The following is a 12,246-nucleotide window of genomic DNA, read 5'->3' as shown; positions in this document are numbered from 1 at the left end:
TATTATTATGGCTTAAAAGACAACTGTCAAAATTCTCTTTGAAAGGAAATTTCAGACAAACTGTTACCCGCCAATCACAGATGTGTATAGTAAACAAAAGAAAAAAGTTTTCTCTTGCATCAACTGCTATGAACTGCGTTTAGCCAGTAACGGTTTGTCCGGAATTGTCTTTCAAAGAGAATTTTGACAGTTGGCTTTTAAGCTGTAATCGTATGTTTGTCGAGAAATGTACATTTATTATGATTACAATCGACCAAAGTAAAAAAAAGTCTAATGCTCGACATTTTTTTAAAAAATGCATGTTTCTAGTAAATTTTTTATAATAAATCAAGGACAGAAGAAAATTATTTTAGAATCTAATGAGATAAATAATCTTTTTTCACAAATTTTTATCCAATGGTCACAAAAGTCGGATTAAAAATGTAGATGGTATGAAGCACTGAGTGAAAATTGTAACTTTTTATTTTTCGCACAATCATACTTTCGGCTGAAATAATCTTCTATACTTGATAGTTATTGTTTGTGTTGGGTACTGTCTTTTCGAGCTTGCATCCATCCATCCTGCGGCATTTGAATGGTTTGGATATTTCATTGTACAACTAAGTGCTTTTTTTCAAATGCGGAAATATCGTTGGAAAAGTTTTGTTTTCTCTGTGGTGAGTATATATTTTACGATTTAAAGGAATTTTCGCCTTCTGTTTCAACAGGCTTCACAGCAGATTCTCAGTTCACAGATTATTACGTGGCTAGTGCTACGATCCCACTGAGACTCCTTCCCGATAGGGATTCGAATATTTGAAGACTGGCTTATGAGCCCAGTGCTACACCCTCTAAACCGCCGCACCAGGGCAGGGACTGCTAAAATCATAAAATTTCCATTTCGCTCAATGTACCATAGCATCAACATTTTTCATCCGATGTTAGTGATATTAGGCTTAAAATTAACGTAAACATATTATCTGTCATCTTAGATTCTAAAAGACCTGAAAAAAGATTTGTTCTTCTGTAAAAAAAATCATTTAAAAATGAGTAACTTTTAAAAATGGTCAAAAATGCACTTTTTTAAACTTTGGACGCTTGCAGCACTAAAAATTTTACATATGATCGACACATGTTATATGTTTTTGGAAAGGGCATTTCGGCACCTTTCAGCTTACCTATTGACTATATTAATTGGATGATTTTGACACGAAATATTGACTAAAAACTGCAAAAAGTGCTCAAAAACGAGATTTTCGAGAAAATCACAAAATCGCTTCTTTGAATAAAAAAAATGAATATTGTTTTCGTGTTCAGCAACCCAAAATTAGTCTAAAAAATACTTTTTCTTGGAGCTTCATTTTTCTTGTAAACTAGTGTTATTTGCTTAGAATCGGTTTTCTGTTATACTATTGCTACGGAAATAAGTCAGTTTCTATTCCTGTTTTATTATATTTTTGCAGTTTAATATTAATAAAATTTGTAGTTTAATATTAATAAAAAAAAACTTTCTTAATAGGAAACCATTACACATGTGCAATTCAAACTATATACAAGAATAGTACCTTGCACAAGAAAAAATGAGCACGCACATTAATACATCTTGTACAAGATTCTATATTTTATTCAACCGATCGACGGGAAACTTTCAAGCCGGCATGCACAAGAACGGTGCTGCGCAGCGCCGAGTCCTATTCCACTGGCTCATAATGTGTCAGAGCTAAGTTCATTGAGCTAGTGCTTGTGCTGGTTTCTGTTGAGCTAGAGTTAACAAGTAGCACGAGCACCGATGAGCGAGAGCTCTCGCTAGCACGGTGATAGCTAGCATGCTGCACGAAGCTATAGCTCAGCTATATCAAAGTAGAAAAAAATACAACTTGTTAGTGTGAGTAATATTGCTTGGATCGTTTTTTCAGCAATCTGTCGCACATTTACCAACGCATATTTCTTGCTTTGTCCGTTGTGCGACCCTACTGACAGTATCTCACGTCGCTTCTTTTTTACACATCTCTTGCACGATATTCATTGCGCTTAGAGCTGGAAACGCGCTTGAATCTGGGACAGTCAAAGACCACATACTCCGGCATTTTCTCCACACCCTCGCACTCCTAGCAATAGGATGAAGGTGCGTTACTGAACCAAAGATGATATTTCTTGAAGTAGCTGCGTTAGATAAAAGTCTATCTCTCCGTACTTTCGATTCGCCCACAACGGCAAATTCGGGATTTGCCGATGGATCCAAGGCGATAGGGTTCTATATGTGCTCGCGACGCGCATGGCCATGAGGGGGAACACTATATCCAGCTTATCTAGATTTGAACATAGACTCCAGGCTGGAACATCGTACCGCAGTATCGAAGACGCCACACCAAACAGAAGACGCCATCTATTGCTTCTTGAACCACCAGCATTCGTCATTATTCTAGCCACTGCATTCACCGCCTATTCACAGGTATAACACGGTGCTTGATTTGCAGTCTTCGGCAAAGAACTTAAAACTTCAAACACGTTGATTCGGTAGCTAGACATGTTCGAGTTGGTCCAAATATGGAACAGACACTTCTGGTGAGACTACGACTCGACTCAGAGGTGAGCCGACTGAGTGTTAAAAAATTCGTCTGTTTTCTGGGCAATCTTACCTACATCCATTCGACAGCGCTGTTGTACCTACATTTTCCCTGCGTTGGTCCCCTAATGTATGTGTTTTATATTCTTGAATTTCTTGCATGGAAGCTACTTGTATTTCATGTAAGAGGGCTTTTCACATTGACTGCAAGAGGGATTCACGCTTCGAAACACTTCTCAAGAAATGTATTATAAATATAATTATATCGTTCACGTCACTTTGGTCGATAGATAAACGCGTTGTTCGGTTGAAAAATATATTACGAATCACGTTTTGGGTTCTTTAAAACTTTTGGGATTAAACAAATTAACAAGTATATATAGATGGAACGGGGACTTTCCTTTATGTATCATGTATTATGACTAATGACAGAAACAAATTTTTTTGAGCTAAACAGGATTCTACATCGCGACAATCGACTTTGACGCTTTAGTCAAAAGTGACGGTGAAAACAATGCGATTGGACAATGCGATAGCTGAATACCAGCATTACGGATGAGATGCACTAACACTAGTAGTCGAACGCTAATAGCGTCTAAGCTGTTAATCAGACCGATTATATCGTTGGAACTATGAGCGTAGATAATAACTGAACATATTCTGAGATATTGATAGATAATGAGAAGAATATCACCATTACTTTACTCGACAATGATGATAGAAATAACTATAGTGATGTGGTACGTCCATCAATTGTTACAGAACTACCATTTCTAGCAATACACTATTAATTTAGCTGATGGATTTATACTACAACATATGCCATTCACGCTTACACGCATTTACTAATTATTTCCTTACTTTTTAGATGATGATAATAATGGGTGTCATTGGCCTTGTTATCCTTGGAATCATTGTTGGTGAGTACAATTAGTGATTGAATAATATAACGACATATATGCCAGAGAAGCCATACAATCTAGACACAACAACTGATATACGATTGTCGGATACTGTAATATGTAAACAAATGAGTTTTATGTAGGATATACATATCATTCATGAAACCTGTTTGTAAGTAATTTGTACTTAAGTTCTTTTGAAAAATTTACCAGCGATTCTTACATTTTTACTTTAGTATCTCGTCACTACTATCACCCGCTTCTCTATCCTAACTATCACCCGCTTCTCTATCCTAAAAAACAAGGATTTTAGAATGTATTAAGCTAGCCTAGGTAGACGGATAGACAATTGAACCTCACATTGAAGCTAGTACTCCTTATAACAAAAAAAATAATGACAATATTCCAATTCATCAACATTGTAACTATAGAATACAAATAATAAAAAAATCTATATATATATACAGACAAACATTACAATAATTGTCTACCATTTAGTGATGGTTATATATCAACATAACAACATCAAACTCTGCTCTAACCAGTTTATCATACAAGTTTAACAATTATGATTCAACTTGCTTAAAATATACTCAAATGTTCTCCTAGTACTAACAGGATTATTAACCCACCGTTTCAAAGTTTATACTGTTCCAAAAAGTAGCAACACACTTCAAATTTGTAAGACCTAAATTAGGTTTAAATTAGGATTAAATCCTTTTAATTTTTCTCACTGAATTTTTTATAGATTATTTTGATTAAATAAGAGGGTGGTCTGCTTTGGGAGGCAAAAAAGAAATTATTTTTTTGATTCTTTTTCGAATCGAGAGAAACAACAAAGAATATTTGCGTACATATTAGAAGAGCTCAAATAGAATTGTTCGTTATAAAAGATCACCAAATTGCCGACTTACGAGTCAATCATTGAAATATTAACTTTTATTCGAGGTTTTTTAGAATTGGTTGTATCGAGAGGCAATTTTGGGCTTAACGTGCTATAAACAATAGGGTAAGGTTGGGTAAATCCGACTTAGTAAATGGTTTTGGTTGTAAAATGCTCATTTTACATCGGATCTCGTTTTATATACCAAATTAAAGGTTAGACTCCTGGGCAACTTTCTACATACAGAATATTATCTGGATCTTGGGAATATCTTGTGATACAAGCGTTTTACAAAAATGTTCATTTTTACTGCTTTCAAAAATGGTGGGGTAAACCCGACCCTTAATTTTTTTGGTTGGCTTATCCAAATTTTATGGTTTTTCAATGATAAATCAATGAATGTTGTGTTATTGATTTGTAACATGCAGAAAATGGAGTTCAATGTCAATCTTGGAATGCTAAAATCACGAGCAGTAGCACGTTATAATATTCCCATTTGCACCGGAGCAATACTATAATCACCACGTTTTTGTGTCTTTCGTTTGTAATTATGAGCCATTTTGCATAAAAATAATAAATAATAACAATAAAAATATGTTTCAATTTGAAAAATAAAAATTTTCTTAGCAAAAAAACGGTCGGATTTACCCCAATATTTAGTGGTCGGATTTGCCCCACCGCGTCATTTTTTATTACGATGCAATTAAAAAAAAATATGACGAAGGTTGAATTAAATTCTTCTATGCACTTTGTAGGACTTTAATCAAAGAATTTAAATCCACTTACATTTATTATGCAATCACTTTAACAATCAGAAATATCCTGTAGTCAATGATGCACAAAAGTCAAATCAAAAGATGTAAAAACACACTTTTTGTCGTTTGAGCATCTCAATGTAGACTAATGAAATGCTGTCATACCACCATTATGATTATTTTCGATGCTCTACACGACAACATTAACATTAGTTCGAGTAGTGCTTCTTATTTTCGGCAACAGAGGGCGGTCGGGTTTACCCAACGGTCGGATTTGCCCCACCTTACCCTATTTGAAACTTTTGAGATATATTCGTACATTAATTATCTATGTGCCGATAAAAAAACCTCGATTTTTTTGTTATTGTAAAAAATATGAAACACAAAATATAAACGAAGTTTTAAATACTCTATCGGCCCAGCCTTGAGCCGACTTCTAATCCTACCAGGAGTGTCAACTCCAATTTGGAACTAAATTGGACAAGTCTAGTAATCGAACCGACGTGCATGAAGTTTATGCGGAATTTTTCGATCTACGAGAAAAATTGCCTACAACTTTGTCGAACACTGCAGATCAATCCACCGTGAATCTGAAAAGTTATAAAGCTTTTAACGTTATGTTCGCATAAACAAAGCTCGTGGGAATCGAGTACTGATTCACCACCATGCATTTTGAGGCAGCATGCAAAAGTAACTTAGACATCACTTCGTTAAAAGTTTTATAACTTCTCAAAGCTTCGACAAAGTTGAAGATCTTCGACAAAGTTGTAGGTAATAAAATTAATTTTCTTATTGTCACTTGCACTCCCACATAAACTTTAAGCGCATATTTCCGGTGCTAAACGTACCCAACATAGTTAAATTTGGAGCAGACAGTCGACTCAGGTCATTTTTTTCTTATCAAATTAGTATAAAATTTTACTTTTAGTATATAAATACAGTTAAATGTATACCGAGTATGAGGTGTATTGTTACTTTCTGGGTTGTGTAGGAATATAGCTACAACGATTTTTTTTAAATTTACACGTTAAGTCAAGCATCTTGTGATATTTAGATTTTTACTACCAATAAAAACTATTTTCTTTGTTACTTTTTCATCTTGTTTCTGTGTATTACCAGTTCATCTAGTATGATTATATTTTTGGTTGATTGAACACCTAACATTTGATTTATTGGAACAAAAAAGTTCTATTTTTTCAATTATGACGCCATTATGTCATAGTTTATTACGATGGTTATTATGATTTACTTAATGAATTTCATGTACGAACAATTTTATTGCTAATTTTCATTCGTTTGTTGAAAATCTCAGAAGAAAAGCTAGCTTTTTCATTTCGAACTCGAACCGAAACAAATTCACAGGTAGATCACCTTACGACTGTTTTTAATCGAATGTGTTACAATTCATCATTCTACTTACTTTTTCTCTTTTTTCTCCGTTTTCAATTTGCAGCCAGAAACTAAACAGGTCAAAACCGTGGCCAATCACAACTAAAAATGCAACAGAGCCCCTTCATAAAATAACCGAAAATTTGAAACTGGTTCTTAGCGTACCAGAAATGTTTGTTCTATTCAAGAAGTATAATTGTCGAACTTGGTGGAAAATCAACCCCTAAATAACCAAACCAACAAAACCAAAAAGACCACGCACGCCAAGCAGATACAGTTTCCGTCTAAACTGTATAGTCTACTGTACCAACTTCAGCTTCTACTACTTCAACTACTACAGCTACAACTCATGCAAATCATAAGCAGTATGGATGATTAACCTATATTTTATTTCTATGGTAAACCAATCACAAAATTGTATGTTAGATTTATTTTGTTCAAACTCCGAAAGTGAGCTCGTTTGTGTCATTCCAATTGGTAGTAAATATATTTCTGTTTAAATTTGGTTGCTCTATCATCTTTTAGATATGGTTTGGCATTCGTTGTATATACGATTAGTGCGGTATGAAGCATATGGCTTGTAACAATTAGAGGGATAATGCACCAACGTGAATATTGTGTCTGATGTAATTAAAAGAACCACCGTGTCACACTTTATTGGTACAGTTTTTGTTGGTCACATTTCGAAAACCACTCCCCTGTTGTTTTTGTTTCCATCGACTTCTGGACGGTTATCTGAACCAAAATAATAGACTTAATACTAGATTCAATCAACTCTTATCCCAACTTTGAATCATCTTATTTACTACATAGTTATGTTTTCAATCCTCACGCAAAAATTCTCATCAGATGATTTGTGTCGCAAGACGAAATACGAAAAAAAAACTTGAGAATGTAAAAAATTCATGTAATTCCACGATAAGCGAAATATCTCTGATGTCTTCTTTCCATATAACATATAGCTTTTTCCAAAAATTTAATTAGGGTAATTAAGCCAATTGTTATTCAACCATTTATAAAATTGGAAGACTCGACCTGAAATTTTGTTTCACTCGAACATGAGAACAGCAAATCATGTAGCAACTTTCCTAAATAGATTGAAATAGGCACAATCACCACGGTGTCTTTTTCGAACAACTTTATTCAAAAAAAAAATCGGCATCCGTGAAACTTCAGGTGTGAAAGAATGGACTTTTACCTTTCATTTGCAACCGTTCGCAAAATAATCGGTCGGGAGGTCCAGAACAATTTTTCATTTCATTTGTCATTCTTATAATAACTATTTTCATTCTAGAGGATGGCTTTTGTAATCTAGAATTACCCTCCTTCCTGATCACATCCTGCATGGTAAAATATAATATTGGATTAAATTCAAAACTTTATATTCCAATGAATTTAATCAGACAATTCGAGTCATTGTAACAGATGACGGCTTTAGATTGAAAACCTTTTGAGTCCTTTTCAATATTAAAAGAAAGATGATTGAAAGAGAAAACAAAAAAATTAGGTATATGTTTATTGACTTTTGAGGCAGATTCCATTCATCAGAATGTATAAATGTAGGATTTCGTTTGCACACAAATCGCATTTTATTTCCAAAAGAAAAGCATTTCACAAAATCTTAGGAAAAGGCACCAAAACCAAGTTTCATATTTTCCTTCAGAATTCCGAAGCGTTACTCGTAGATTCCGGAAGCGTTACTCGCAGAACACGGATCACAACAGTAAACAAACAAGAAAGTATTGCGCTGAACCATACATTCAGTAAGTTCTCCTAGTAATTTAAGTCTGTCTATTGAAGATTTCTCGCATAATATACGATAAGACCGAAGACCGTACATCAATAAAACTGAAAACTCTGTCCAGAATCTGGAGACAGTGACATCAACACCTCTTTCGGCTAAAGATAGTAGTTTCTATAAAATTACTGGGTAGGGAAAGTTATGAAAATTAGAGCCATAGTACTCAAGTGAGAGCAAGGATGTGCAGTAAACAGATCGGAAAACTAGAAGTGGCAGGATCATTAGAACAGGTTTAATATCGCACGGGCTTAATCTTTGTCTTCTGCTAATGAGGGTCGAGCTTAGGCAGCATAACTACGAATCATCCGAGTTCATTAGCATGTGTTCTGGCATAGATAGACGTGTCCATCTTTACCGTGACAATCGACAAAGCGATATTAGGCCTGTTCTAATGACCCTGCCACTTCTAGTTTTCCGATCTGTTTACTTCACATCCTCGCTCTCACTTGAGTACTATGGCTCTAATTTTCACAACTTTCCCTATCCAGTAATCTGTAGCTAATTGAATGTCGTTAAAATGTAAAATAATATAGTAATACCTATTGGCAAAAATGTCAAACAGTTTCTTTGCAAAAACTGCTTTCAAATCTTTAAAATAAAAAATTGTCTGGAGCCCCCGACCGATTACTTTACTTTTGGTTTTTTTGTTGGAGCCGAACCACTGCGACCAGTATTTAGATCTATTGTGATATTTTGGTTGCAAATGAAAGAGAAAAGACCTTTCTATCACATACTGAAGTTTTAGGAATGCCGATTTTTTTTCGAATAAACTTGTTCTACCAAACACACCGTATCACCCTATGTTAACTATCGAAGATAACCAGAAGAGAAAAGCCTAATCGAACAGATCACAGGAGATAAAATTGTACAATGTTGTATAGCATCCGGTTAATTGATTTGGATTCGTAGTTATTCCACTAAATGTGAAATTTTCTATTTATTGTTATCTTCATTGTCACATTCCACGGTCATGCGTTCTCTTTTATGATAAAATAATTTATGAATTTATTTTTTGCCCCCGTGTGTCTGCATTTGATTTTTAGTATTCCTTCATCGTGGTAAACAAATTACACAATTAGCCAATGACCTGCATTGGTTTATAAAGGACGAGAGATTTCGCTGGCTGATACTTTCTTTGCAACGCGTAACCAGTCACGAAGACAAGATAATCATTTCGATTATCATTAGCACGAGGTGTATTGGTTGTGTAATTGAAAAACCTGTCCTATTTGTAAATATTATAGCATGAGTATATTTTCTGCATGACATATTTAACATAATGTACTGGGAATGCGCATAGAAATGTATACGTTTTTAGTTATAGTTACGTCACTATAAAGATACAATTGATGTTTGGTGTTACGTGTGCTTGTATATAAAACAATAGCATTTCTAAGCTACAAACTTTTTAACGCCAAGAAGAGTGGATTTGGTGAATGGCAAACAATAACAAACAAAGAATTATTGATGAACTAACGAACATGAATTCTTGTTATGCAGGAATAATAGCATTTAGCAAAAAATCAATTAAAACACACCCCGAATAGAGATGTACAATAATTTTTACTGAGACAGCACAGTAATTTTACAATAATTTCTAGTCTAATGTTTCGCTACAATACAAAAACAATAAATTTCATGGTTTCTACAGTAAATTTTAATGTAAAATTCACTTGGTTTCAAATTTTGGTTATGTATCTTAACATTAAAAAATCAGCATTTCTCCATACTTTTTTGCTCAGAAACAGTAACATTTAATGTAAATTTACTGTATCATTTTTTCGCTGGACAGTAAAATTAGTTGTTACAGGAAGTTTTATTGCAAATCTACTGCGAGAACTCTACGTCGAACAATGTTGAAATGGTAGTAACCATAATATCTATTGTTTTATGATTGTTTGAAGGGTAAAAGCTATTGTAGATTTCTATCCGGGACTCTTCCAAAAAAAATTTAAACAACATTAATATGTTGCGGATCGAGAAATTTTACAAAATTTTATCGTCATTTTCTCTAACCAAGATGACACAATATTATTAAACAAGGTTTCCATAATAAAGTTGTGCATGTTACAAATTGAATGGCTGGCGTTAAAAAGCACTAACCCACAGTTCTGAGTAATCCACATATCATACATCAATAGCTAGCGCTTTATTTGGTTGAATCATACTAGTTTGGATTTCAGTCGCTAGAGCGGTGCAGTTATCAACTTTTAGTAAAGCTAAATATAAATGTGTTGTCTTCGACAACGTTGTAGGTCCAATCATTTTGAATATATTTTCTGAAGATACAAACTTTGTAGGTCCTGTATGCTACGAGATAGAGCATGTTTTGGTTAAAAATTTTACCTTCAGATTATGTTTCCAAAAATGCGCTTTATTTCAAAACCTTTAGGACCTACAAAGTTAGTATCTTCAGAAGATATGCTTATAATTATCTGACATATAACTTTGTCGTAGGCACCAAGCTGATAACAGCGTCGCCCTACTGACTGTTTTTTCAACTAATATGAAATGATCCAATAAAGTACTGAATGCTATGCAACAACTTTGGAAAAGACACCATAACTCTAAAACGAAAGATAAGGAAAGGACATGTGAATTGTGGGTTCCCCCTTTTGGACTTCGGAAATAGCGTGTTAGTAAGAGCTGCAATTTCACAATTCTGATTCAGTGTGCAGATTGCCATTAAAAATTGAGTAAACACTGTTGAGGATATGGTCAAGTCAAGTATATATATATATATATATATATATATATATATATATATATATATATATATATATATATATATATATATATATATATATATATATATATATATATATATATATATATATATATATATATATATATATATATATATATAAATATACATATATATATATATATATATATATATATATATATATATATATATATATATATATATATATAACCCTTTGCAGAAACCACGATATTCGATATTGCACTAAAATCAGCACATTAGCATTAAATTTTTTCTGTATTAATCTTTACAAATTTTATTGATTAAAAGTATGACGAAACAGGTATTTCTTACAAGACTCTGTAATAATTAACGAGCGCGATTAATTATTACAACGGTGGTATGCTGTATAAGAAAGACAGCAGACATTGATAAGAAAAACCAATCTGGTCCGATAATAACCTACCTGTTTATCCATTACCTTATCTTCACATTATCAGAAATTGACACATTTTTAAAACTTGACTTTTAACCCTCGAGCACTCGCGCTGTTGTACTTTGTACAATGCTTTGGGATTTTTCGTTATCCATATCTCGTGATCTCGATCATATAGAGGGTTACTTTCTTCGGCTAATTCGTTCAGAATATCAATTGCTAGCCTATGGAAAATCAAATAGTTGGAAATAAAAACTCTGCCGTTAGGTAACGCCAGTGAGCATGTTATTTTTTCAGCTTACTATATCTCAAAATCCAGATTATTTTGAAGGTCAGTGTCTTCGACGAAGCGGGGCTAGTGAACAGGTCAGTTGGGCAACCAAATGTATCTCAATTTCCTGATTTCTTTCGGCAAAGTTGCTCACGAGATAAAAATCTTCCAGGTAGACTACGCTAGTGAACCTGAACATGCCATTTTCCAACCTATTATTCAGTTGAAGGAGGATCATTAGTTGTTTTGGCGCATGACTTACCATAGTGTACCGTCTGGTTACAGAACTGGTACGTGGGCATCTGTCATGGGTCATTTTTTCGCGAATTTTTAGAAATTTGGGTGAAGCGATTTGATCAAAACTTTTGTATATTATACTGGTTCATTTCAATAACATTTTGCATTTTTCTATGCAAAAATATCGACAAGCAACTCGGTTACGAAACTTTTGGATGATGTCTCTGGAAAAAAAACACGATTTGCAGTGATAACTACCATTAAAAAACTACTGGGGGAGGGGGAGTTTTGCATTTTGTGATGATGTGTGACGACGGGGGGGT

At 33.9% G+C, this 12,246-nt stretch overlaps 2 protein-coding genes across 5 annotated transcripts in view; one reads left to right on the top strand and one right to left on the bottom strand.

The window, feature by feature from the left end:
- LOC131691014 (cohesin subunit SA-1) overlaps window positions 1–12,246 on the bottom strand; it is a 174,999-nt gene that overhangs the window by 110,550 nt on the left and 52,203 nt on the right. The window lies entirely within an intron of this gene.
- The window catches only part of LOC131691026 (neuronal synaptobrevin-like), a 54,424-nt gene that overhangs the window by 30,660 nt on the left and 11,518 nt on the right, over window positions 1–12,246 (top strand). For 2 of the 4 annotated variants that reach the window (XM_058977162.1, XM_058977161.1), the window contains exon 5: window positions 3,414–3,465. In XM_058977162.1, coding sequence (XP_058833145.1) covers window positions 3,414–3,465 — 52 coding nt within the window. Of the gene's footprint in view, window positions 1–3,413; window positions 3,466–6,538; window positions 7,132–12,246 lie in introns of those variants that run through there. The other 2 variants (XR_009305674.1, XM_058977164.1) reach the window with 2 other exon arrangements.

Source organism: Topomyia yanbarensis, chromosome 3, assembly GCF_030247195.1.
Source record: "Topomyia yanbarensis strain Yona2022 chromosome 3, ASM3024719v1, whole genome shotgun sequence".
Lineage (NCBI taxonomy): Eukaryota > Metazoa > Arthropoda > Insecta > Diptera > Culicidae > Topomyia > Topomyia yanbarensis.
The sequence above is the reverse complement of the archived record's forward strand: the minus strand, read 5'-3'. Positions and strand labels throughout refer to the sequence as shown.